Source organism: Xenopus laevis, chromosome 4L (genome assembly GCF_017654675.1).
Source record: "Xenopus laevis strain J_2021 chromosome 4L, Xenopus_laevis_v10.1, whole genome shotgun sequence".
In the NCBI taxonomy this organism is placed as follows: Eukaryota; Metazoa; Chordata; class Amphibia; order Anura; family Pipidae; genus Xenopus; species Xenopus laevis.
Window position 1 is genome coordinate 62128928 of NC_054377.1, and position 26684 is coordinate 62155611.

Genomic DNA, 26684 nt, shown 5'->3' on the forward strand with positions numbered 1-26684 from the left:
CTTACCTTGAGTTATGCAAGATGAAACTTTATTCTCTTTAGTAGACACTGACTGAAAATGCCTAGCGTTGCACAGTCTGTTATTCACAAAACACCCAAATCTATCTCAAATATAGCAGCTCCCAACATCAAGGACAAATTACTGAGGCCACTAACAACACTGGTGCAATCAGAAGAACTGTCTGTATAACCACTCTCTTTAATTTGTCTTTCAGACAGTTATATACCCAAGTACAAATATTCCAGGCCAATATTCCTTAATTTAGTTAGCAACTTCCTGTCTAGTACTATTTCAGATGCTTTAGTTCAAAACCACTGCAAACCCAATTATTATTCCTAACCTCATCAAAGGCAGCAACTACTTTGTCTGGCAAGAACTATAGTGGGGGAAATCCCACTGACACAAACTCATATATCCAGAATGCTGTGAATCTTTCCGTAATTTGGATCTTAATACCTTTTAAGTCTACTAGAAAATCATGTAAACATTAAATAAACTCAATAGGCTGGGGTTGTTTCCAATAAGCATAATTATATCTTAGTTACAGTATTGTTTAATTATTACATAGACTAAGGAAAATTTAAAAAATTAGGATAAACTATGGATAAAATGGAGTCTATGGGAGAAGGCTATTCCGTAATTTGGAGCTTTCTGGATAATGGGCTTCCAGTTAACGGATCCCACACCTGTACAGTTTACTGTGAGTATTCTCTTTATTACCTCCTCTAAAACCTCTCCCACCACAAATGTCATTCAAGCCTATAATTTACATGCTAAAAATGGAATCCTTTTTAAATAATGGCACCGCATTAGCAATTCACCAAACTTTTGGCATGATGTAAGATATAGAAATTAAAGAAGTAAAGTAATTTGGTAATCACAGACAAGCTTGTAGTATTGGCTGGTGAATAACATTGGGCCATTTATTTACAAGTTTCAACCTCTTTGGAACTTCCTCACGTGTCAAGCAGCAATTAATTTAAATTTCAGTACTGGTCTATTAAGAAGGAAACCTTAGTTTAAAGGTTTCTAACTTATGTACTGTAGATGGTAATAGTGTAAAATCCCGCTTTTTCCTATGCTCTCATCAGCTGCTTTACCTCCCTCTGATTCCAAGGTCTCAAACCCCCTCTTGCTTAATATTTCATATAAATATTTTACATACGTTTAAATTTTTGCAGCAATACCTTTTTCATTATTTATTATAACTTGTTTGATTATATGCTTTGCATGTTTTCAACTAACAGGTTCCTTCAATTATGGCACAATGCACAGGTTCATACAACAAGAATTCTGGGAATTTTGCCAAAAGCATCTTTACACACGGAACTGTGGGATATGCTTAATAAATATGCTACATATATTTAACCAGTTTATCTGTTGTCCTGAGCATGCAGCACAATAGTTTTATCTATAACAGAAATAATTGACCATCACCCTTCACTGTTGCTGAGCTACAAGTAACTGTTGCTGGGAAATGAATACATAGATGTCTAGATATTTGGTTCAGATTTCTTACCATGTCCCCGTCTTGAACAGGACAATATCCCACCTTCTTAAATCCTAGTGTAACATAAGGAATCCCAAACTCAGAACAAACCCCAAGGTCCCGGCCTCAACTCACACTTCCACCTATAACCACCGCCTTTAGTTTTGGGAGGAGCCCTCTGCTACTTGGATGCCACCAGGTCTTATAGTGAGAGGACCAAGGAAGAACTGAGAACAAGGAGCTTGGTCTAGGGACAGGTCGAGTCAACAACAATCAGGCAGTGCAATACAAATTCGGGATACAAGAGTGCAGTCAAGGTCACAGGCAGGTTCAAAACCAACAGTATTTTGGTACAGAACAGAATCCGAGAGCATGGTCAGTAAATGGGCAATGGTCAGAACAAGCAGCAGGAACAGCTGACTTGAAACCAATGTTTCGGATAGATATATAGATCTGAATATGTGACTGAAAAGTTGATTTTGCACAATACAAAGGATTTTTTAAGCATGTCCTGTGAATTCAGTCATTGCTGTATATATATATATATATATATATATATATATATATATATATATATATATATATATATATATATATATATATACACACACACACACATACATACACACGGATAGATGCTGCTGCACACAGGGAATTTTTTCCTCAAAGTTAATCTTTTTTTAATCGACGTTTCGGTCCTCCCTTGGGACCTTTATCAAGATACATAGATACATCTAGGTCCCAATTATTCCAGACAATAATTCCCATAACAGCAACATCAGGTCAGGGGCCGAAAGATTTTGCGCACCAAGGAGGAAGCAGCAGGCACCAAACACAGTTCACAGTATCCAGGTTCAGGCAGCAAGGTTCTTAGTCAATATAACAGGCCGAGGTCAAGATCAGGAATCACAGTCAGAATCAATAATAACACACCCAGGAACGCACAAGTTGAACCTATAATTGGGCAAGGTCTGTAAGGCTCTGGCGTCTTTTTGGTGCCAAATGAGTGTGATGACGTCATGCGTCACATGCTGACGTTGCACATTTTTTGCAGGCATCATGACTCTCTGCACGTTTTGATGCATTGGCGTGTGTTGCTTGGGCGCGGCCATCTTGCCGGCAGCGGTGAAGCAGGAAGGAGCGCTGACGGGCGCTCCTTCAACATCATTTTTCAAGGAATCCAAAAAATCTTCCAACTACAAGGAATACAAGCAGCTTTGACTGTAAACCTTTCCTCATGCACATTATATGTATATATCCTTCCTGAAGCATAGCAGAATGAATTATAAGGACAAAATTACCAGCAAGCAAAAAACCTAAAGTGCTCCAAATGCTGTTATACAGTATGGGATTTGTTATCTGGAAACTCGTTATCTAGAAAGTTCCAAATAACAGGAAGGCCATCTCCCATAGTCTATTTTAATCAAATATTTAAATTTTTTAAATAAATTCTTTTCTCGGTCACGAGCATTCTAGATAACAGGTCCCATGCCTGTACTACATCTCCCAGGATCATTTTAACCTTCAGAAAGATTCTGTGAGGTGGTTAAATAACAATATGAAAACCTCAGTTCAGTTCCATTAACATAATATCAGTCTATCATCTATACACGCATTTTACCGATTGTATACTGCATACCATTATATAAAGCATTACATTGAAAGGCTCACTATTACCCAGTAAGGCCTAATACAACCTATAAACCTCACATTTTTTTGTTGGCAAATGTTCATTACAAGGGGAAGATTGAGAACAAGCAGATCTTGTTTTACCTCACAAAAGCAGTTATAAATCTATCACTTAATGGACTTGTGGTAAATGCTGAAATGTGTAATATTAAATATTAAAAATGAAAGTGCTATCAACAAGGTTAAAAATTCTGTCATGAGCCTCTGCATGGAGATTTTGTGGGCACAAAAATGTCATCTCTCTGTAATTTAGCAGAGGCAAAAATAGCCTATCATTGAATAGTTTTGTCTCAGGGCAGATTAATATTTTAAAACAAGGTATCTATGTATTTAATAGTAGCAAATGCACAGATCGTGGGTTTTAAACCACCCTCAAGAAAAGCCTTCTGTTCCAGCACTGAGAGAAATGCATCTGTGATAATGTAAAAGGTTATGTAAGTGAACTATGGAAAAGGTTTTTCAATAATAATACATCTGCTGCAGTTTTGGGAGGATAGTGTGTTGCTAAATCTACTACAGCAGGGTCACAGTACAAAATAAAAAAACATGTTTTTGTTTATGCTTTGGATAGACTGCTTTGAGGAGAATATATTCTCTCACTACAATATATAAACATACATTTACAAGTTTTTCCAGAATACAATTAGGAGAATACTATAGATTTCCATGTTACAGTTAAAATGATCTAATGTATTTCTTCAGTCCTGAAGGGGTATTAAAGAAACTCATTTACTTACTGAAAAACACAGTTTGGGACCTGTGATGAGATGAAACATAATGAATACATTACAAATCTGAGTCCCGAAAATACATACATTGGATTTACATTTCATTCATGAAAAATAAGATACAAATTTTTAATGCAGTACAGGTATGGGACCTGTTATCTAGAATGCTTGGAACCTGGGGTTTTCCAGATAAGGGATCTTTACGTAATTTGGATCTCCATACTTTAAAAACATTTAATAGTTAAATAAACCAATAGGTTTGCTCTGCCTCCAATAAGGATTAATTATATCTTAATTGGTAATAAAGGGGAACTAAAGTCTAAAATAGAATAATGCTAGAAATGCTGTATTTTGTATACTAAACATAAATATGAATGGACTGCACCAGAAGCCTAATTAAACAAATGATATATGCTTTCAAAGTTGGCCAAAGGGGGTCATAATCTTGTAACTATTTTAAACATCTTCGCAAAGACCAAGATCATGCACATGCTCAGTGTGGTCTGGGCTTCAGTTGGAAGGTTAAGCTTAGGGATCGTCATAAATGATCAAAACAGCGAAAGTCAAATAATATCTGCCACAGAAGCCGATACAGCAAGACTGATTAATAATCACAATATGCAGACTGCACTGGGTCTGCGGATACAAATCTCTACACGGTCGCCTGCTGCTCTACAGGGAAACAAACAAAGCTGCTCGAGTTCTGGGAAGTAAGGTGGGGGAGCTCGCCCTGCTGTTTTAAAGTATGATTGTTTCCCTGCAGAGCAGTTAGGAACCATCTGACGTTTCCTATCCACAGCAGTCAGGGGGAATTTCACTGCATACAATCAGATTTCTTATAAAAATAGTAGACTTTTTGTTAAAGCATATTGGAGATAGATTTATTTTTCATTAAAGTAAAAATGGGGTTTTAGGTTTTTGACTTTACATCCCCTTTAAGTACAAAGAACTATTTTATTATTGCTAAGAATTTAATTATTTGATGAAAATGTAGTCTATTGAAGATGGCCTTCTCATAATTCAAAGTTTTCTGGATAACCATACACCTGTACCTTCAAATACACTTAATCGAAAAATTTTTTTTAAAAAAAACAAACATTTTTTGAATGTTTTCACTCCATTTCATTTACAAAGGTCAAACATTTATCCAGTGTATGTAATTCAGTACATACTGTAACTATGTGTGAAGGACATCTCATTGGTGAATATTGAGAGGATCATAAAAAAATGTTCTGTTAAATAGCAACAATTCATTTTAAATACAAATGCATTTGCTTTCTCAATGCATGTTCCATCAATCTTTACATACCGAACTTTAGATGGAGCTTCATTCAATATTAAATACCTGTCTTTCAAGTGGTTTATAATGTGAAATGTGTGAAAGAGGTTTAAAACTTCAGCAGATGCATGTCCCCACCCCCAGTACTTTCCATAATAATGCAGCTTAATGCCATAAAAATGCATTAGCAGTAAATGTACAGTATCTTGGCTAGCTTTTTGTACAGCAAATTTCAGCATTATAGAAACAAAAAGTTTGCATATAATATTACAAATGTATATATATTCGATTTTGTATAAGTTTAGATAGGCAGACAGACAGATAGATAGCAAGACTTAAGTAAATGCATATAAATATTTTATTGCTCTAATGCATACAAAAAAACATTGCCTTTGTCAGAGTTACATTGCAAGTGTTCGAGAGGTTAATCCATTATTTGTGATTAAAGAAAAATTACAAAAATCATATTACTTGAAGAAATGTTGCATTTTGAAGGAAAGACAGAAGAGTAGTAGCATTTCTAATTGAATTTGCCACTTCCCAGGTTGTACAGATAAAATGTGTGGGTACACAGACTCCGACATCACTAGTAACAGCATGCTGACTGCAACATTATAGCAGAAGAGGACCCATGCAGGTCATTATTCTATAAAACTTTTCAGTAAAGCAAAAAAATAAATAAACGGTCAAAAGTACTTTCCTTTTAAATTGTTTGTTGCTGTTAGCAACCTAAATCCTTTTCAGTGATATTCTCTTTAGTTACACACACAATATATATGTGTGTGTGTGTATATATACACATGCACAAAAGTATGCCAAACAACAATTATTTGATAAGATTAAATAGGACATTACATTTAGAATATGAAAACAGGATTGGTGGGCATGAAGGGAAATAAAATATACCTCTCTCTCTGCTCAAACAAATCACATGCATAAATATGCACCAGCCCCTTATTTTTGGTTGTGTGGAGAAGAAGTGTCATGTATGTTTATGCATGCTATGCTGTAAAAAAGGATCTGAATCTGTTTTTAGGAAGTTCAGTCAAAAAGGAGGTTGCTAGAACCAGCTCTGGGGTAAAAGCTGCTAAAATGCAGCATGATGAACTTGTCATGCACTGCTCATTAAGCTTCTTATTGGCAGTGGGGGGGGGGGGGATTTCAGACATCTAGAAGGCACACCTTGCACATTTGGCCTTATCCAAATTAAAAGTCTCATTATCTATTATCACTTCCCAAGTAGGTAGTCTAAACTCCCACAAATAACTATGCATGTTTCTATTTTACCCAGAGAAACCAGATTTTACAGATTGAATTCAATGATTTCATAACTATTTCCAAAACCACGTTCAGCTCACAATGTCAAGCAAGTCCTTTAGTGCATTTCTACCAGGATTGATACCATTCTGCAAAGTAGACATGGATTAAGGGGTCTATTTATGAAGCCTCGATTTTTTTCTGGTTGAGTTTTTTTGGGGGGAAAACTAGAATTTGTAGAGATTTATTATACCCCCAAGCTGCTAGGTCAGTGATCCCCAACCAGTAGCTCGTGAGCAACATGTTGCTCTCCAACCCCTTGGATGTTGCTCTCAGTGGCCTCAAAGCAGGTGATTATTTTTTAATTCCAGACTTGGTGGCAAGTTTTGGTTGCATAAAAACCAGGTGTACTGTCAAATAAAGCCTCCTGTAGATGAAGAGTCCACATAGGGGCTACCAATAGCCAATCACAGCCCTTATTTGGCACCGCCCAGGAACGGTTTCCCTGCTTGTGTTGCTCCCCAACTCTTTTTAAATCTGAATGTTGCTCATGGGTGAAAAAGGTTGGGGATCCCTGTGCTAGGTCATGTACAAGTCATAGGCAGAATTCCCTTTTACAAGTTGAAGTTGTTTCTTGACATCATGATCTGCGCTGGTTTTCGTACGATAATCCTAACAGTCGAGGTTATTGGGCGATAACTCAAAAAAAGTCATACAATTCGAGCGGCATATTCTAAAAAGTCGTACAATTCAAATTATCAAAAGGGGTTTGATGAGACTTTTCAAGCAAAGACTTTTTCAAGCTTATTTTTAATTGAGGCGAATTTGTGGATGGGAGTTAGGTTGACTTTGTTTTAGTAAAAAAAAATGGGAGTTTTAGTAAACCCCCCTGTGAGTCTAAAGTTGGGGGTGGTCCTTGCAAACACATAGGCAGAATAGACAGAATAGGCATATTATATTTTGGTCCATCAACCTGAAAAGAAAATGTTGCTCGTTTCCTGTTACTAAGTAATTGTCTAAGGGGGTTATTTATCAAAGTCCAAATTTATCTCAATATTTTCTCAAAAAAACGCTGTACGGATTCTGTATTTTTGTCGGAAAACCACAAAATCTTCGGATTATTGCACAAAACCGAGCGCAGAAGATATCTTTCGAACTTCTCCCATTGACTTATTTGCAACCTCGGCAGGTCTGAGATGCCGGATTTTTAGATTCAATTTTTTTCCATCCTCGGGGTATTTATTATATATATGTATATAGATATTATACAAATAAGGTCCGCACTCTCAGGACTTAGGAGAAATTAAAAAAACGTTTATTCACATAGGAGACCAACGTTTCGACCTCTTCAGAGGCCTTTCTCAAAGTACTGACCGCGATTACCGAAATGTTTTAAATACACAGAAATGGCGGGAACATTAGTCAGATTGAGATAGAAGTGTCAGCATGACTGTCAGTATACGTCACACAATTAACCTACACGTTACAACAATAAAATTATTCGGTGTGTAACTGTAAGCACTTACTTAGCACACAAACATTTAGATTCAACCTCTCCCACACTATTAAAATAATTAAAAACAATATTTAGTAACATTCTGCTGCCCTCTATGGTCATTTCCTCCTTTATTTAGCCGCCGCTGTTCATTTAAATATTTTATGTTACAAAAAGTATCAAATAAGAGATAAGATACAAGGTCTACGTGGTAGTGAGCTCCCTCACAGTTAACTTCAAAAAGCACTTACGTAACGCAATAAATCTAATGTGGCATTCAGTTCTGACTGGGAACCTGCATATTGCTCTCCCCCCTCGTTAAAAAAGCTTTGACTCGTCTCATATAATAAATCTCTCCACGTATGGGTGTTAGGCCTTCAATTCTGAACCGGGTGGTTATTAAAAGTAAATACTCTGTTCATTTGTGCTGGGACATCCGCTGATGGGCATGTCTGTATTATTACCCTACATGTGTGTAGTTAAACTTATTTAGCTTCAGTGCTAGTAACAAAAAATCGCTAGACAAACGCTAGTCAAATGTGCAATATGTAAATTACCCCAATCAATTACTAAAAAATAGAAAATACTTTGGCCAATAGGCATTCACTTATGGTGCACGCTTCATGTGTTTAATATAGTGTTCCACACGAATAAAATAAAATAAAATTACAAAAACAAAACACAGTGATACCTAAAATATGCACAGCTCATTGTATATGTATATAGATATAAATATAGATCAAAGTTATGGGTATCGGCACTCACAATATCGTAGTCACGGATGCCTGGGTGCTATCCTCCAAGGAGAAATTTAACATTGCAAAGACAAAGCCGCACTCACAGGTCTTAAGAAGAAGAAATCAAATTTATTTGGCACGACTGACGTTTCGGCTGGAGCACCAGCCTTTTTCGAACAATTGGCTGTATGAGGAAATCGGCTTCTTTCTGCAATATGGCACGTGACACGGAGGATAGTGTCCATGCAGAATGTGCACAAACATATGTGACTCTAATGAGAAGAATAATAAGCATTGGTTCTTAATGGGGGTACTGAGTACAGACTCCCTCTGAACATCATATTTGCGACATTCATGGCAAGTTTTGAGAGGTGCGGGTGTTGCACTTGGGAAATGGCATTAGGAAAAAAAAATTGATGCTCGTGTTAAATTGATCAAAACCCAGAAATAAAAATAATAACTTCAATTCAGTTTCAGACTTCTTCCATTTGAGGATATATCAATATAATAGGAAGATAAATTTCCCTTTTTTACCGACATGGGCTCCACTGACAGTTTCTCATCAAACCAGGCTTCGTGTCACTTTCTCAGAAATGTGAGAAGAGCTCTTCTGAGCATTATTTAATATGGCTTTATAAATCTCTTTTCATCCTTTCTCAGAGCCTCCAGTCGCAGGCGATAATGAGGCCAAAAGCGGCTGCACAGGAAGGGAAATGAAAAAAAAAAAAAAAGACGACAGCCTTTTCGAGTTGCACAGGAGAAAAGAATTTTCATTTCAAGACTAATCAGAGATCTTGAAAATGCATGCAGATTCATGTTATATCAGCAAAAGTGCATGAGAGAACAGTATTATAGGCTGAGCAAGAAATCTACATTCATCTCAGATATTTTATTTGTCAGATCATTGAAAAATACCATTTGTTCCTATAAATTAATGGATGTTATATTTAATCATATGACATAACATGTAAACTGTTCGTAAAACACCATCAGCTGCAAACATCAGTCTGGGATCTTTAGTAGGGAATCACATACAGGTAGGAGTCCTGTTATCCAGAATGATTGGGATCTGGGGTTTTCCAGATAAGCAATCTATCTGCAATTTGGATCACCATACCTTAAGTCTACTTAAAAATAACGTAAATATTAAATACTGCCTCCAATATAAATATTAAAAATTTGCCTCAAATAAAGATTAATTATATTATACCAAGTGCAAGGTACTGTTTTATTATTACAGAGAAAGGAGAAATATTTTATTGTTGATTATAATGGAACCTATGGGAGATGACCTTCCCGTAATTCAAGATAAAGGGAAACATTGAGACAAGAATGGCAATGTCTTGAAAACATAAATTTTTGATTTGTCTTTTTAGTGTTTTCCATATGCAAAAGGTCATCATAGTTATACAAAAGTATGCATTTGGTTTGTCAAGGATTACTGAAGTACACTGTAAGAGGTTAGTTTATGATTTTGTATTTGTTCATCTGAAAAAATGTTTACAGTGCTATAATAAATATATATTACATATGTTGATCAATATGCAAAAGATATTTTACAGATGTGGTTACCACTGCTAATGTAACCGTGATAGATATAATATCAAGTTACTCGGTTATTTGAATCCTACACCGTATAACATCTAAAGTAGCCTCTTTAAAGGCCTAATCCTGTAGTGTATTTTTCATTTCAGTGATTATTTCCTAACTGTATTAAGTTTCCTTTAAATAATTCATATTTTAAAATAGTCAGATTTCATCACAGATTTTCATTGTTTATATTTATTGCTTCTCCATTTAAAAATAATGTTTTAGAGCAGCCTTGGAAGTGTGTATTTTCAGAATAGTCAGAGGAAATAGCTGTTTGCCTTGCTACGGATACATTGCATAGCTTATCCCTTGTGGGACAAAAACCACAAGCAATTTCTCTTTGTGACTTTCTATGTCTTAGAGAGCAGCAGGCTGACCTGACTATGACAAAGAGGCATCAATTTTATTCTTAAGATGAATGGATGTCATTAAATGTGGCATCTTAACTATTCTAGGGCAGCTAACACCTGCCCCTAACTCTAACTGCAAAAAGGCTTCTAGACATTCACTATAGTCTCAAACTAAAAGTCTATATTTAAGAATTTGAAAATTGGCTAAATAACTGAAGGAGCTAAGATAACTTTTGCCACCTCATTTGATTGCCTAGTTATTTTCATTGGTATCCATATATGATTTCACATTTTAATTTATAATGATAATATAATAATTTATAATAAAGTTGATAACATCTGCATACTTAATAGTCAGATTGTCAGAAAAAAAGGCAGTGTTGGGCAGGTAAAAAATGAGCCAGCAGGAGAAAATAAATTAATAAATATGTTCCTCCCCCACCCTATCTCAGCCTTTTTACTAATAGCCAATAGGACTGGAAATTAAAATTTCTAATACAGAGCATGTGGTAGGGGAAAAATGCTGGGCAATGTTTCCGACATAAAGGGCCTGGGGAGAACACTAAGGGGCACATTTACTATGGGTCGAAGTTGACTATCGAAGTTAAATCCTTCGACGGATTTACCGAAATTCGTTAAATCCTTCTAATCGAATGATTCGAAGGATTTTAATCCATCGATCAAACGATTTTCCTTCGATCACAAATTGCCTAGAAAACCTATGAGGACCTTCCCCATAGGCTAACATTGGTGCTCAGTAGGTTTTAGGTGGCGAAGTAGGTGGTCATAGTTTTTTTTAAAGAGACAGTACTTTGACTATCGAATAGTCGAACGATTTTTAGTTCGAATCATTCGATTCGAAGTCAAAGTCGTAGTCGAAGGTTGAAGTAGCCAATTCGATGATAGAAGTAGCCAAAAAAATACTTCGAAATTCGAAGTGTTTTTCCTTCTAATCCTTCACTCGAGCTAAGTAAATGTGCCCCTAACTCTTGAACCAGAAATATCCCTCTAAGGAAGATGACAAAAATACTGTAGTTTGAAAGAAAGCTTTGTCATATAAGTGCAAAATATATCATGGATCTTTACAATCTACAGGGGTTACTCTCCAATACTTAGTCCAACATAGCAATACCATATCATGAAGCCTCGAAGCATACAAAAGTCACCTTGTTCAAGTGACCCATCAAAATAGTACTTTTTAATATCGCTTACCTCCAACATCTGTTTTGGGCTTACAGTCTAATACATTGTTAATATGCTATGCTCTTTAGAGGGACATCACAAAACTATCTCCCTAGTTTTTGTTTGTAATGAAGAATCATGGGGAATGCTTAAATGACCTGGGAGGACTCCTGTTGCCCCACTCAGTAGTCGTTTAGCAACTAATCACATGCTATACAACTCACATTGTATTTGTTTGCAAATTTCCCCTGGTGTACATATGCATTAGACAGGGCCCAGTCCATCACTTTTTCCAGAACACCATTTGTTTTAGCATACCATTCATCCAGGGGTTTTCATCACAAGTGACATGGCAAGACATCATGAGCCATATGAGCAAAAGGTTTACAAAAAGTTATCTATGCCTGCACGTGGTCTGGCAATGGATTTAAAATCTCAGTTATATTAAAATGTAAAATAAACATTGTAACACATGCACAAAGAAAGTTTTCACAGTGTAGATTTTCATTCCTTCCGGGAGTCCACTTTTCCATATAAATCCGCACACAATGTTTATTTACACACAATATTCTATGGAGGGATTAAGTAAACGTAGGTCAGGAAGAAAGGAAGCTTTGCAGAATTGTTTTATATTCTGACCTGCTGCACTACACACTAGCTTCTTATGATAAAGCTTCCTAATGCTAAAAGTATAGACCAAATCTACTTCAAGTGGGATTTATGTATACACAAGGAAGTATAAAGATTTATGAAGCAATGGTTCTCGGCAAATGAAAGCAGAGGCTAAGCAAGTCAGCCATTGTATCACAAAGACAGAGCATCACATTTTCTGCCTTATGTTCCATTAGCTGTATGCAGAAAACGCGAGTTCTTTTATTTTGGACAATGGAATAACTTTACCTTTTAACTGAAAGCTCTTGTTTTTGCAGTTTTACTGTGATAGATGAGTTATTGCAAGGGAACAAGAAAAAAAAAATAGAGAAAAAAAGAGACCAAATGAGAAACCCAATATCTTTTCAAATATAAACTACAATAAAAAAGGATAAATATTATACATAAAATTTTATTAGGTTAAAGGTATACTCACAAATGCAAGAAATGTATTTTCTATATACATAGATATATAAACAATATCTGTAACCCTCACATTACCAGGAGCCTCCTGAGTCTGTTCGGACAATGTCTGGATGCAGCTAACATAGATAACTGCATACTGGTCTCCTTTTTCCTCACAAGGTATTGAAATCATATTACCGCCAGGCAACTCTTACATTCCTAAAAACCCTTAAAATATTACACGTCACACAAAATTTGTAGCCCTTGGTTGAATGATAAATATATTCATCGTATCTAGGCTGTGCAGTCTTTTTTATTTAACATTTAGGAAAGAAATTATTCATATATAAATATAATTATTAAAATGTATATTTCATTATTAGTTCATTATTAATAAATGGCATAGGTTGAACCATTTTCTTCAAGTATCAGAAACCTTTAAAATTAGATTTTTCATCAATTGACCCTGTACATTATCTACAGGTCAAGGCTTTAAAAAAAAAGACAAAAACAGTCATTAAAACTGGCATATTCATATTACAATGCAACATACAGTTGTTTTAGTTTTATAACTACAGCTGTAGCTGGTAATCAGTATTACTGAGAATCATACAAATATGTGCCCTCAACAGAGTTTGCCACCTTGATTTAACTTGCCATTATTACTCTGTGAAACATATATATTGATCATGAGAAGAAATACACAGCCAACTACCATACAGAAGGAGCAATAAAATGTCTGCAGGCGGTAAGCATTTCGTTTCATTTACAGGAAATAGAATGCACTGCAAGTGCTAGTGTACATAAGTGTACATAATAATGAGTAATGATCTATCTGTGCAAGCAAACCACTGATGACTCTTTGATTCAATTAGCATAACTAGAAATTGCATAAAAACCTGCTTCCTCTTTACAAATTGCATCAAAGGGGTTGGCAGAAGAATGTTAATATTGTAATAAAATATTTTCAAGGCTACTTCTATAGTCAAGTAATTTGCTTTATTGATGTGTAGCTGCAGGGCGCCTTATGCCCACAGTATGCCTAATGACTTGGTTCTGCATCTATGATCGGTCAGCCATGTGATAACCTGCTTTATTGGTCATGTACAGATACTGCATTACAAATTATTTGACCTGGGTTGACCAGTTCATGGTTTTTTTTCATGAACATGAGTTGGAAATTTGTAGCCCTTTTAGAGAATTAAAGCTTAACTAAAGAAGTAGGTTAGAAATGTTGTATATTGTGTTTTGGGCTCCTATACCAGCCCAAGGCAACTATAGCCCTTTAGCAGTAAAGATCTGTACCTCCAAAGAAGCCCCCTAGTAGCTCCCCATCTTCTTTTCTGCTGATCCACTCCACATGCTCTATGCTGCTGTCACTTACTGAGCTTAGGGACCCACTCACAATATACAGTACACATACAATATAAATGTCACAATATAAGACTGATTACTAATTAATACAGATAATTACTACATGGCAGCACAGAAACCAGTGTAACTAGCATCAGAATTTAATAATCAGCCCTGTAGCATCATTTTATATTACAGGCCAACCTCATTTTCTGCTTGATAATTTGCTACAACCCCTAAGCTTAGCTTCTCAACAGCTGCTCAGAGCCCACTGAGCATGCGAGTGTTGCAGACATTTTTCAAGATGGTGACCCCCTGTGACAAGTTTGAAATCTTGGATCACTGCTGTTACTTAGAAGCTGAAAATGTAGGCTGGTGCAATAGGTTCAGTATATAAAATATGACATTTTTAGCCATTTATGACATTTTTAGTTTGTTCTCCTTTAAAGTGATACTGACACTAAAAAACTACTTTTTAAAATATGACTGTACATGAAAAGTTACCTAAAGGTCATGTTGATAATTTTTTGCTGAGAGGTTTATTTATCTAAGTTATTGTTAGTTGAAGTTCCTAAACCTGACTGTTTTGCCAACCTGACTGTCCCATATAAGCCTGTCAGTAGACATTTCTAATGCTAACGGACTCCTGCTGCACAAATATGGCAGCCCCCTCATACAGAAACATGGGGGATCAGACAGGTAATGTAAAAGCATTGTGGCAAATTTATAAGTAGCTTTCAAAGGCAATATTATGATAGATGTAACTAAGAGTTTAATTTCTGGTGTCAGTATCTATTTAATGAAATGAACAATGCCATTAAAACTGAATTACCTTTATTTCCATTACCTGCTGATGTTGAAGCACACATCAGCAATGAGCCAGTCGGGTGATGAAATATTTCCCCAATATCTTTGCCTGGGAAGGAATAAGGCCTCCAATTGTGCCTTGCCCAACCAAGGTCAACAAAACAGAATTGGATTGTATTAACCTATATACATCATACAAAGTTCTTTCAGCACTTTCCAAGGATCCAAAACATTGTTGGTGTAGAAACTTACCCTGGTGGTTGCAAAAATAAACTGTAGGGGGATCCCTATGGCTGCATAAAGAATCCTTTGGATAACAATTACACCTGCTTAACAAAAGTCAGGTTTAGAAGCCTATTTACTATCATTAACATTTATGAGAAGTACAAATGTGTACCATTCACTAAAGAGTGGACAGTTTAAACAAATAGCAACTTGTTTGTTAATTCGTAATTTGTTAATTCATGTAATTCATGCCATATCCCATGCTTCATCTGCATTTATGAGTTAAAGTTGCCATACAGAAATGTTTTATGTATTTATTACCAATAAGAATATGCCAAGACACATAATATGGCAGGACACACTCATAGGTATAAAAGCTAATATGTAAGGAAGGCAGGTACTGAATGCACAATTTTTATTATCCTTCTATCCAAAAAGGTAGGGTACTGTAGATTTAAATGGATGCCAGACACATGCAAACAAAAACAAATATATCAACTGAACAAAATATGTTCTGAAACCTTCCAAATAACATTATATTTCCTAAGTTGAAATATGTTTTTTTTTAAAATGTGAAAGATGTTTCTGCAGTGATTTCTACACAGTGTGTGATGCCTATCATTGAACAATGGGCAGCAATTGTGTCTGCTGTCATCACCTGCCACATGTTTTTTTCTAGTCCCTAAAGTGCTTATCAGCGCATTTTTTTGCAAATGCTGTCATACCTTCCAGTGCAGTGTGCCAGGTGGATTTAAATAAAACACGTTGCCCAAAAGTTATTTTGTTTTCAACATAAATGCAATCTTCAAAACAAATGTTTATCAATAAGAATGGAAAGGGATGTCTCTGTGCTCACTGGGTACATATACTTTGCAAAAATTGGTTTCCTATGGATAAATGCAATCAGAGTTTATATGCCCACATAAGCCAACAGGATGGGATTGTTTCACTGGAAAGATCAGAAGAAAATTGTAACTAATGTTGTGGAAAATTACTTTGATATTGCTTTCTCAGAAGAGCATCACAATTAGGTTGGAATGTGAAGCACAGGGAAGGAATAAATGAATAGTAACAAATCAACACAAACAGCCACTGTCAGGAGTACTTTACTGAGGGAAAATAATCTAAGCATTACTTAATGTTTGTAGCTGGAGTTTTTTTTTACAAAGCAATGCAATATGTCCTGCTTCACTGTACTTGTTAGCAATGAATATGCATATCTGTTTGCCTAATAAAAACACCCAAAGCACCTTAATCAGCAGTAAACACGGATATTCTCCTTTTAGCTTTTTCTGTTTTATTGAACTTTTCATTACATCTATCAACACGAAAAATAAAATGTGCAAAGAAATGCCAAATGGTTACAGTGGATGTTCATTATTAAAGGGGCAACAAATGCATAATGTTATTGACTCATACTGTATGATGTATGAATGTTACCAGTCTATGTCCAGTTCATGTGATAAAGATAGATGCTTTAAAGGACATCAGAAATGGTAAATGGATCATCTGGAAGCCTGTGGTTCAGCGGGCAGCACAAATACAAGCATGCAAGTAAATGATACAATTAGCATAGTGTGTATAATAAAAATAATAACAGAGAATCACCTTTCTACCCAGGAAAAAAAGAGACTAGATGATGTTGAATCATAAAGTAGATAAATACAGAGATATTGGCTCATTTACCATTTTTGGGGGGGTGGGCATAAACCAAATTATACAGTAAAAACAGCTCAGCTATGCCAGTTGTCCGCAATGCCCCTTAAAGGAGAAGGAAAGCTACGGAGGCATTTTATTGCCAATAGATTAGCTGCAATAGTGCAAGCTAGAATTCTATATTTATTCTGTAGAATGTTTTACCATACCAGAGTAAAAAGCTCTAGAAACTCTCTGTTTGTTTAGGATAGGAGCTGCAGTATTAACATGGTATTACATCACTTCCTGCCTGAGTCTCTCATTGCTCTGGGCTCAGATTACAGCAGAGAAGGGGGGGGAAGAGGAGCAAACTGAGCATTCTCTTGCCCAGGGCAATGAGGTTTAAGCTGAAGGCAGGAAGTCTGATACAGAAGCCCATGTATACACAATAGAAGGAAAGAAATGCAGTGTTTCTTTTGACAGGGGACTCAAAGCAGCACTACTTCGGGGCTTTACTGGTATATTTAGATGGACCTTTCTGATAAGGCTTACTTAGTTTTAACTAAGGAAAGGAAGGATGGTAAGGCACTTTCTACTTGGGGGTGCCAAAAGTTACGCACCCCCAAGTAATTATATTTACTTACTGTACCTGCCACCCCGGCCGGTGCTCCTATCAGCAGAAAACTGAACTGACCTGGGGGTTATTCCAGCAAGCTTCCTGGATCAGCTTCCTGCTACTTCTCTGCATATGCGCAGTATGAGTAAGAAGCCAAACCTTAACAAAAATATCTGGTTGTTTCGTTCTACTGTGTATGCGTCTGCCGTTGGAAATTTGAAAAAGGAAGAAGCAGGAAGGCAATCGCTCCATGGTGCTTGCTCGAAGAACCCCGGGCCGACCTGGGGTGTCAGGTAAGTAGATACAAATCACTTGAGGGTGCCTAACTTTAGGCACCTCTAAGTCAAAACACCTTTCCTTCTCCTTTAACCTCCAGGAATTGTGCACTTGCAGTCATAAAGTGAGTGGGTAGTCTACGAACATCCACACACACACACAACTTGATGCTGGGTTTTCATTTGGAGGGGTTGAACTTGATGGACTTTGTCTTTTTTTGACCCGATTTAACTAAATAACTTATTTGAGACTATTCCCAACATGCAAGTAGAGGTGCTACTGAGCACTGTACTCTTTGTCTTGTATTAAGTTTTCTATCTGGCATGATGTCAGACAGTCGAGTTGCACTGCGCAAATACAGTGCACAACTACTTAGCATATGGTTTTCAAAATCCATATTTCCCCGTCATCACATCCACATCCACCTAACTGCAGAATAAAAGTAAGTATTAGGGGGAAACATCAAAATAAATATAAAAACTCTACTTGAAAATATTAAAAAGGAAAGTAAAGACATAGGTTTTACACAAATCTGAACATAACATTTTATTATTTTCAGATTAGATAAATGCATGGTATGGGAGAACATCAGATACAGCATAGATCATACATCCACCATACATAGCCTCCGCTGCACTAGCTCTGAAGAACAATGAAGATTCTATACTTCCCCATAAATGTGAATATATATTTCCGCCTATGCCCATACTGACTTATAAACTGTTAAATAAAGGAACAATAAATGCATTTGTATTTTGGACATTTGATGGCTAGACTCCAAATGCTAACCGTATATATCTTGTGTGCAAGTGCCCGTGAGCTAAAATGAAAAGTGAATATTGCAAGAAATGTACATAAAAGTAAATATAATCTAACCTGGTGCCAGTCTTTGTTGGTGAACCATTTCTGCTGGATCCTGTAAGTGAATGAAAACAATAAGGCCTGCTGCTCCAAACAGCAAGATGAAGGAAAACATGCAGGTTAGCCTCATAATTATTAGTATCAAATTAATCCAGTGTTGAGACCAGAAAAATCCACTGCACCAACAATCTCCAACACTTTTTCTTCATTCATTTTCTCATCTTCTCAATTCTTGCCTCCATATGACTGCACCTGCAAAAACAACAGTTCAGCATGTTTTTAGCAATCTTCTTCTCTTGATTATGCCTTAAATCAAGTTCTAATAATTTTATACTTTACAACAGCCATGCAAATTTTTTTAAAACATTTGTTAAAATCAAGCCCTGTTCGTGGAACAGTATTTTTGTTTTCATTCATTCCTGATGATGGCTTGGTAAAAGAGACAAAGCATTAAAAAATGATTATTTTAAAAAGTCATGTTGAATACTGGATCCATGTATTTTATCAAGATACATATACCACTTTAGAGCACCCAGGTATTATATTGTTACTTATTTCCTTATGTATGTCTCTTGGGCTGACTATTAATCCATTATATTGTACAATTAAAGTACTGTATATTGTAACTGATATTAACTATCCTAGCATAAATCCATATGCATGGATTATGTAACTGTATGATCAAGAGGATATTTCTAGACAATCCTAGGTCCAAAACATGCTGGATAATACAATATTTCATACTTGTACACCCACACACATATATGTATTTGTGAATGCAAAGAGATATCATGAACACAATTAGTATACTGTATGATGTTAATGTATTGTGGACAGTGCATCTGTCCCTGTAACTTGGGTATTGAGTGTCCCAGTGCAAGGAGAAATGCTTTGGACACTTGGTAGGGTTGTGCCACCTAGTCTGTACTGAGGGCTGCTGGGGTTTTCCAAAAAGTGGCGAAGTGCAGGAAATAGGGGAAAATTAGAAAAACGAGTACATAAAAAGTTTTAAAAAAAGGAATATATATACATATAGGATAAATAGAGAGACAGAGGCAAAAACTAAAGAAGCAAACTCAGGCACCAATAGGAAAGGCCAGCTAATTAGACCAATAATATCCAGACAGAGAAATTGAAGAATGCATAAAAGTCTAAAATATCTGGAATGGATAATTAAGCTGGGAATAGAGGAAAGACAGGCAGTTCTAACAGCCTGGACACTGTCTCCTATCAGGCTTAAATAGTCAGGAACAAATTTCAGTATTGATTACTGATGTGTTGATTTTCCATTTCCCTAGAATATATGAGCAAACTATTTAGTGTATACAGAAAGGAGGCTGCCACTGATTTATGACCTTCGTCACACTGTTATTTACAAGAAAGGCAGTATTTTGCTCAATGAGCAAGTCAATATTTTGCCTTCGTTACAAACTTACTAATTGTGTGAATTGTTTTACTCTTTCCATCAATTGTTTATATTAACAGTTTCACTTGATAAACCATCGTTACTCCTAAAACTGCCTACTGGATGAATTGTCTCACTCTTATGTTTTTTTTCCCCCAATATGTATCATTAGGTGCACTAGTATGACATTCTTTATAGACTGGTATGATTATAATCAATTTATATATCTCCAGCCCAGGGGATCTTTACTCTTATGTGATAGATATAAATGAATATCCAAGGATAAATATTATTTCGTTTGAGAATCAGTGAGAATTAACCAACAAACATGGTTCAGGGAATTTAAGAGTCAAAAAGAAAAGGGCTTCTCAAAGTTTAATTTTCCACATAAAATGATATAATTCTGCATTAGTGTTATAAGGCAGATTTACTCATATAGTGAAGTTTCTAAATTATGTCTGGTCTCACAGAGGTGTTTGTTTTCATAAACCCTTACCTCAGCCAAAAACTGGTACTTTATATCTTTTTTAGTAGTCTGGTAGAAATAGCTTACCTTTGCACACCTATAACCCTGCTGTGTCAGCTAGGATGTTGGCGAGAAAATGCTTATTGCACATTTATGAAATGTTTTTCATTTTTTCATTTAAGTCCTAGGGCCTTAGACCTAAAATTCTATGTTAATAATTGCAAATATAAATTTAAAAAAAATTGCAAGAGACATAATTAGAGTGACCAGTTTTATGTATTATACAACTTTTTGCTGGTACAACTGTTTTTTATTATTATTAAGAGATCAATTTTTGTTTCTAAATATTTATGACAATTTGCTTTTGTTTTTACATCATCCTAAGGTGTGAATATTTTAGTGGAACAGAACTGAAGTCCAAAACATTGACAATTTGATACATTATAGTGTTTTTGAACTGAGTAGATATTAAGTTTACCTCTGTACAAGTTCTATTAAAATGGAAAATCTGAAAAATCTTTTAAAATTAAAGATGGTTAATGAGTCATGTTAGGTTTTGAATGGACACAGTACCCAGTGGACCTGTATCTCCAGCATTATAACAAATTAATCAACTGGGAAGTATAAAATATATATTTACTAAAAGTCTGAAGTTGAGACTGCTCCTTTCTTTAAAAGGAAAGGTAGTTCTGCAATCCATTAAATAGTTCCGGAAAATAAATCAATACAAGTAACCTGTATATTTTTAGCAACTGCTTTTATTATATTTTTGCCCTATTCCTGTTCACCTCTTCTACCCTTGTATATCGAGTATAAAGTCAACGCTGTCTGAAAATGTCATGGAAGAAACTAGGTTAGAGCAAATGTCAGTTCTGACAGAATCATTGGAGCTGAACACTGTGATCAGAAAACAAACAAGACGTGAACAAACTAATCAAAACTTCATGTAAGGAAGACTGTCTTCAAATCAGTAAAGTTAAACCTTGCTTACTAATGGCTGTCTGCTGTGTATCCTTTTTGAATTGAACAGAGTCAAGATAAAATTTTCATGCAGAAAAGTTTGGGGTGTTAATGATCTGAAGGCAGCGCCGGATTTCACTTCTGGGCGCCCCTAGGCTGCGCGGTCCGACCAGGCAGCCGCGCGGTCCTAGCGCCCGCCTTCCCAGCGCGCCGGCGAAAAAACGGCGGCTGGGCGGCATGCCACCCCTATTTCTTTGCCGCCCTAGGCCCGGGCCTATGCAGCCTTGCCGCAAATCCGGGCCTGTCTGAAGGAATGTATGGATATTTCATCAGTTTAGAAGAAAACTATGCCCCCAGAATGAATACTACGGACAGATAGTTTATATGATATCAAGGGGCAAATTTATCAAGGGTTGAATTTAAAATTTGACTGGGGGTTATCCAAATTTAATTCAAGTTTTTTTTAAAAAAATTCAAACTGTTTTTTTTAAGATTTATCATACTCTGGCCCTTTAAGAATTTGAATTCGACTATTCGCCACTTAAAATCTGCTGGGTTTTGGGGGGAGTTCCAGGGATCGATGATTGCAGTCTTCCTGACATTCAAGGTTTTTTTTTTGAAGAAAAAGTTTTAAAAAACTCCCATACATAATTTCGAAATGTGCTTTCCCGTGTCCTATTAAAGAATCTCACCAAATTGAAATATTAGGTATTAGTAAATGTTGCCCGTTTACATCTTTTACCTTGAGTCACCATTTTATGATACTCTCTCGGAGATTACCTGACCAGCTGTAATTGTAATGAAAAGAATGTGGGAGTAAAAGACAAAACTTTGTCCATTAATTGGCTCATGTGACATAACATGTTTGCGTGTCCTTGGTTTGTGTGTATGCACTGCGAATCATATGGTCCCAGTGGGTGGCCCTTAGTTCTTAAAATGGCAATTTTCTATTTAGGATTACCCAATAGCAAATACTACTACAAGAATATATTTTATAAAAATGGTTTTGTCAGGGGTTAGGTAGCTGGGACCACCTTTCTGGGGGTAAAGCAACCCATGGCACAATCAAAACTCGTGAAAATATAGTATCTTTCAAGCTGTTTATTTTATTTGTAACGAATATTACAAAATAAACAGTTCAAAATCAAATCCTTGCCACTTAATGGGCTTCTAACACTGTCAATCAGTTGTCCAAACTAACCTGGCCCAACCTTGTGGTGATTTCAAACTTTTCAGTGAGCTCACGCAGGCACCTTTAATATGTCTTTCCCCCCAGACATGAGCTCTCTGTTATTGCTTGAGTTGCCTTTTTTATTATCCACCAGAGATGCCTCAGATAGACATAAAACACCTGGCCGGCCTAGTAATCCTAGAACCACTCTGTTAGGAACCTGGGAGATATGTAAGCTCTGTCCTGAACTTTCCCAGATATCCTAAAAGTGACCGCACCAAAGGTTTATTTAGATAAATCATGGTTTTACATTTGAGAAGTTTCAAGCAATATATTTTGAGAGAGACCTACATTGTTCTGGGATACAATTTTCCTTTAATGGGTGGTTGGTTGTCAACTTGTGGCACAACAAGCACAATGACAAAAGAATTTGAATGTTATGTTCAGTCATAATTATTGTGACCCCCAAACGGTTACATTTAGCTATCATCACTGGACCTGATGTTAATGATCAAAATGCAAATAATAAGATGAAGATGTGCAAAATTGGATAAAAATGGCTGTATGTCTTGAACCTGTGAAAAACAACTTTTTTAATCCAGAGGAAAAATATTACCTCTTGTAGCTGCTTATACTATACATAAATGTAATGTACACTTCTTTCCCAACTTAAACATTAATTCAACCATATTAAGCTAGTGTATCAGCAAATTGTAGCCAGCTAGCATTCACCCTTCATCTCCATAATTAGCGTTGCTGTGAGAGTAAACAAAGCAAAGATTATCTGTAATGTTAAAAAGCACCACAAAGTAAGCCTTAAGTCCTCTTGCAAAAGCAGACTTAGCTGGGTGCCTATTAAATGCTTCCCATAGGCCCCATTCTATGAAAGATCCCATCACAAATGACAGCTGAATTGGTCCCTATGATAATGACAGGATCAGCCCGGGACTTGAACTTGAACTGGGTGCGCTGTCTGTGTGCTGCACCTACTGTTCCCTGTTCCCTATGCTATAGGTTATGGGATTTTCCTGTCTATAGTTGTCTCCTCCCTGTTTAGTTGCCTGACCCTGTTACGGTTTACTGTTTGCCATTAAAACTTCAACTTTATGTCCCCGCTGTAAGCCTTACAGATGGCAAATCAAGAAAGCCATATTATTGGCCCACTCTGGAAGCTGCCTTTATGGTTTGCAGAAAAACTCAAAGCCTGGATTACAAATGTAGCCATAGCTTGTCAGTCACCGCCAAGGTGGCTGGCAAGAATTTAGAGTTTCTAGCCTTTAGACAGAGGAAAAAATCAGTGACAATCAGTGATAAGGAAAACAAATGACCAACAGGGGGCCTTTATATGCTAAGAACACATTGGCTGGCAGAATGAATTCACTACATGCCTGTACTAAAATACACATAGTAGGTAAAACACCTGCCAGGGCCGGGATTACAAATTTACCGGCAATGTAGCTGCCGGTAATTTGTAATACCATTTACAAAATCCCCTGCCCGCTGATGAAAACTTACATTTTCGTCGGCTTAGGGTGGTCCCGCACTGGTCCCGCACCACCCCTTTTGTGACGCTACTCCACATGGCCCGCCCCTTTTGTGATGCTACTCCCCCCATGGCCCACCCCCATTTGCATCACGCCCCACCCCTTTCTTTTCCGCCCCCCCCCCCACCATGGCCGGTAATTTTTTTTTGGGGGTTACTTGAAGGCAAAAAAAGCACTGCACCACATTTTTAAATACCTCTAAATATGAGGAAAATGTCTGTAAATGCAAAAGTCACACACTCAGTACCTCTGTTAGCATGCCTGTGAGAGAAGTTAATTGCTCCCACTGGTGTATAATTGTAATTTTTGGTTAACGTAAATAAGTACTGCAAGTGTTTTAAATATCTGCAAAAACAAAACTCTCACTTAAAAGAGATTAACATGCATGTCTGCTATCCTCTTTCCGTCAATCACCACATTTCTGGTTTGAAAATTTGCTTTTAGCTTTTGATTTTTTTCCCTATCCAACTTCCTTTATATTAACACATCACTGAAAGTGACATGATTTTCATTCTGTTCTTGTTAAACAAGCTTAATAAATAAAAAAAAATACCACTTTGGGGGAAAAAAATCCAACAAGAAAAATGGAAAGCATTTGTAAAATCTATTACAAACTAATGCACATTAATTTTCTGGTCTTTCAGGAACAATTCAAGTAGACAAGTAATACATTTGTAGCAGGGGCTGACATCTTAATTTTTAAAGGATTACTTGACAGTTGCTTTTCATTGTCTGGTCACTCTAAAAATTTGAGCAGTTTGAACAAAGATTGTCATAAATATTATTTTAACATTTAATTTAAGTTTTTCTTAATGTTAACTTTATTATCCCCCAAAATGTTGGATATTGTTGCTCTTATGAACAGTACACTATGAAACAATTAGGATGATCTTCTTGAGCAGAGCCCAGCTTATATGAACAGATTCCAAGAGTTTCAGATATTGAGCAATTTGTAAATCAGCCCTACTGTTTTCATTATTTTTAAGATACAACATATCATACCAATTTACTGGTATTCCCAGAAAACAGACCACAATCAGTCAACCCCCTTTTTTAACACTAGCTCAATGGAAAGGGCTTGTGCTGAGCATACTTTTAGTTTTAATTAGGAAATATCTATGGCTGTAGTTATTTCTTGCATTGAAAAGGGCAACATTTGAAAATGAAACTTAAGACACAATCTACCTCCTGGTCCCATTGAGCAAAATCAAAACAAATCAGCAGTCCACTGAGAAGCCCTGTGTAAAAATAAACCTCTCCTTTTCCACAGCCACAGCTTGGTATAAAGAGCAGCTCGTTATACAAAGGTTTCTTGGTGGACTGCTGGATTGTTTAACTGCACAGTGGGACCAGGCAGATTCATTTTAACATTTTGCTTGTTTAGTAGAAATAACAAAACACGGGAATAAGCAAAAATTACATTTAGCACAAGCTCTGACACAAACTAGAGCAAAATTTCTAAGCATTAATGCTATGTCCTCATTGGCTGTTAGACTGGAGGGTGTGTTCAGTAATCTGAGCTGAGAAGAACGGAGCATGCTCATGAGCCTAAAGCCAAAGTTAATTCCTGAGGGAGTGGGCAGAGTGGGTTAGAGGAGGAGAAGGAATTCTAAGAGATTAAGGGGATGCTGTAGCCTTAAGGTGGCCATAGACACACAGATCGGATCGTACGAATCGAGGATTCGTACGATTTTCGGATCGTGTGTGGCGTGTGCCGACATCTTTCGCCCGGCGGAGATCGGTCGTTTGGTCAGGTTTGATTTTGACCCGACCGATCCCGCCGGAGCTCATGGCACATCGTAATCTGATCGTTCGGCCATACGGCCGAACAATCAGATTACTCCCGATATAGCCATGCCTGTTAATGGCATATCGGGGAAAGATCCGCTCGTTTGGCAACATCGCCAAACGAGCGGATCTTTGCATCTATGGCCACCTTTACTGTTAACCTTTTAACAACCAGAGTGGCAGGTATCAAAGATTTCAAAGAGTCTGTTCACGGATTACATTTTTGTGGGGTGGTTCAAATGTCCTTTAACACATACTCCGACATATACGATTACATTTAAGTATCAATCTCTTCTCCTATTTTTTAAAAAGGTCTTAATTTTTTTATAAAGGTTTTAAATTCTTATATTTAGTAAACTGAAAACAAAATAGTAGACACTGGCATTATAAGGGGTACATACAGCATGTATGGGCTAACACTAATAGAAAAAACTAATAGAAAAAAAACTAATAGAAAACCTTACAATTAGTGAGTGAAATTTTTCATCAAGTTTCTCCGCAAAAACTTGCGCCCATAAAAAAAAAAAAACTTGACGTGCTGCATCACACAGGAGAAAAATTGATGCTCATAGACCTCAATGCATTTTGGCGACTTTTCGCCGTTTCAATTTTTGGCGAAGCAAAACGGGTCAGATTTGCCCATCACTACTTACAATAGAGCAGGAAACTGAGATTAAAGAGGACGCAAGCCTTAAATTATAAATAAAAAGTGCAATTCAAAGCAA

General features: G+C 36.5%; 1 protein-coding gene across 2 annotated transcripts in view; it reads right to left on the reverse strand.

Annotated features, from left to right (window-relative positions):
* chst8.L (carbohydrate (N-acetylgalactosamine 4-0) sulfotransferase 8 L homeolog) overlaps positions 1-26684 on the reverse strand; it is a 254502-nt gene that overhangs the window by 177192 nt on the left and 50626 nt on the right. For both annotated transcript variants that reach the window (XM_018258014.2, XM_018258015.2), the window contains exon 2: positions 18641-18877. In XM_018258014.2, the coding sequence (XP_018113503.1) occupies positions 18641-18755 (115 nt within the window). In that variant the 5' untranslated portion in view covers positions 18756-18877. The remainder of the gene's footprint in view (positions 1-18640; positions 18878-26684) is intronic.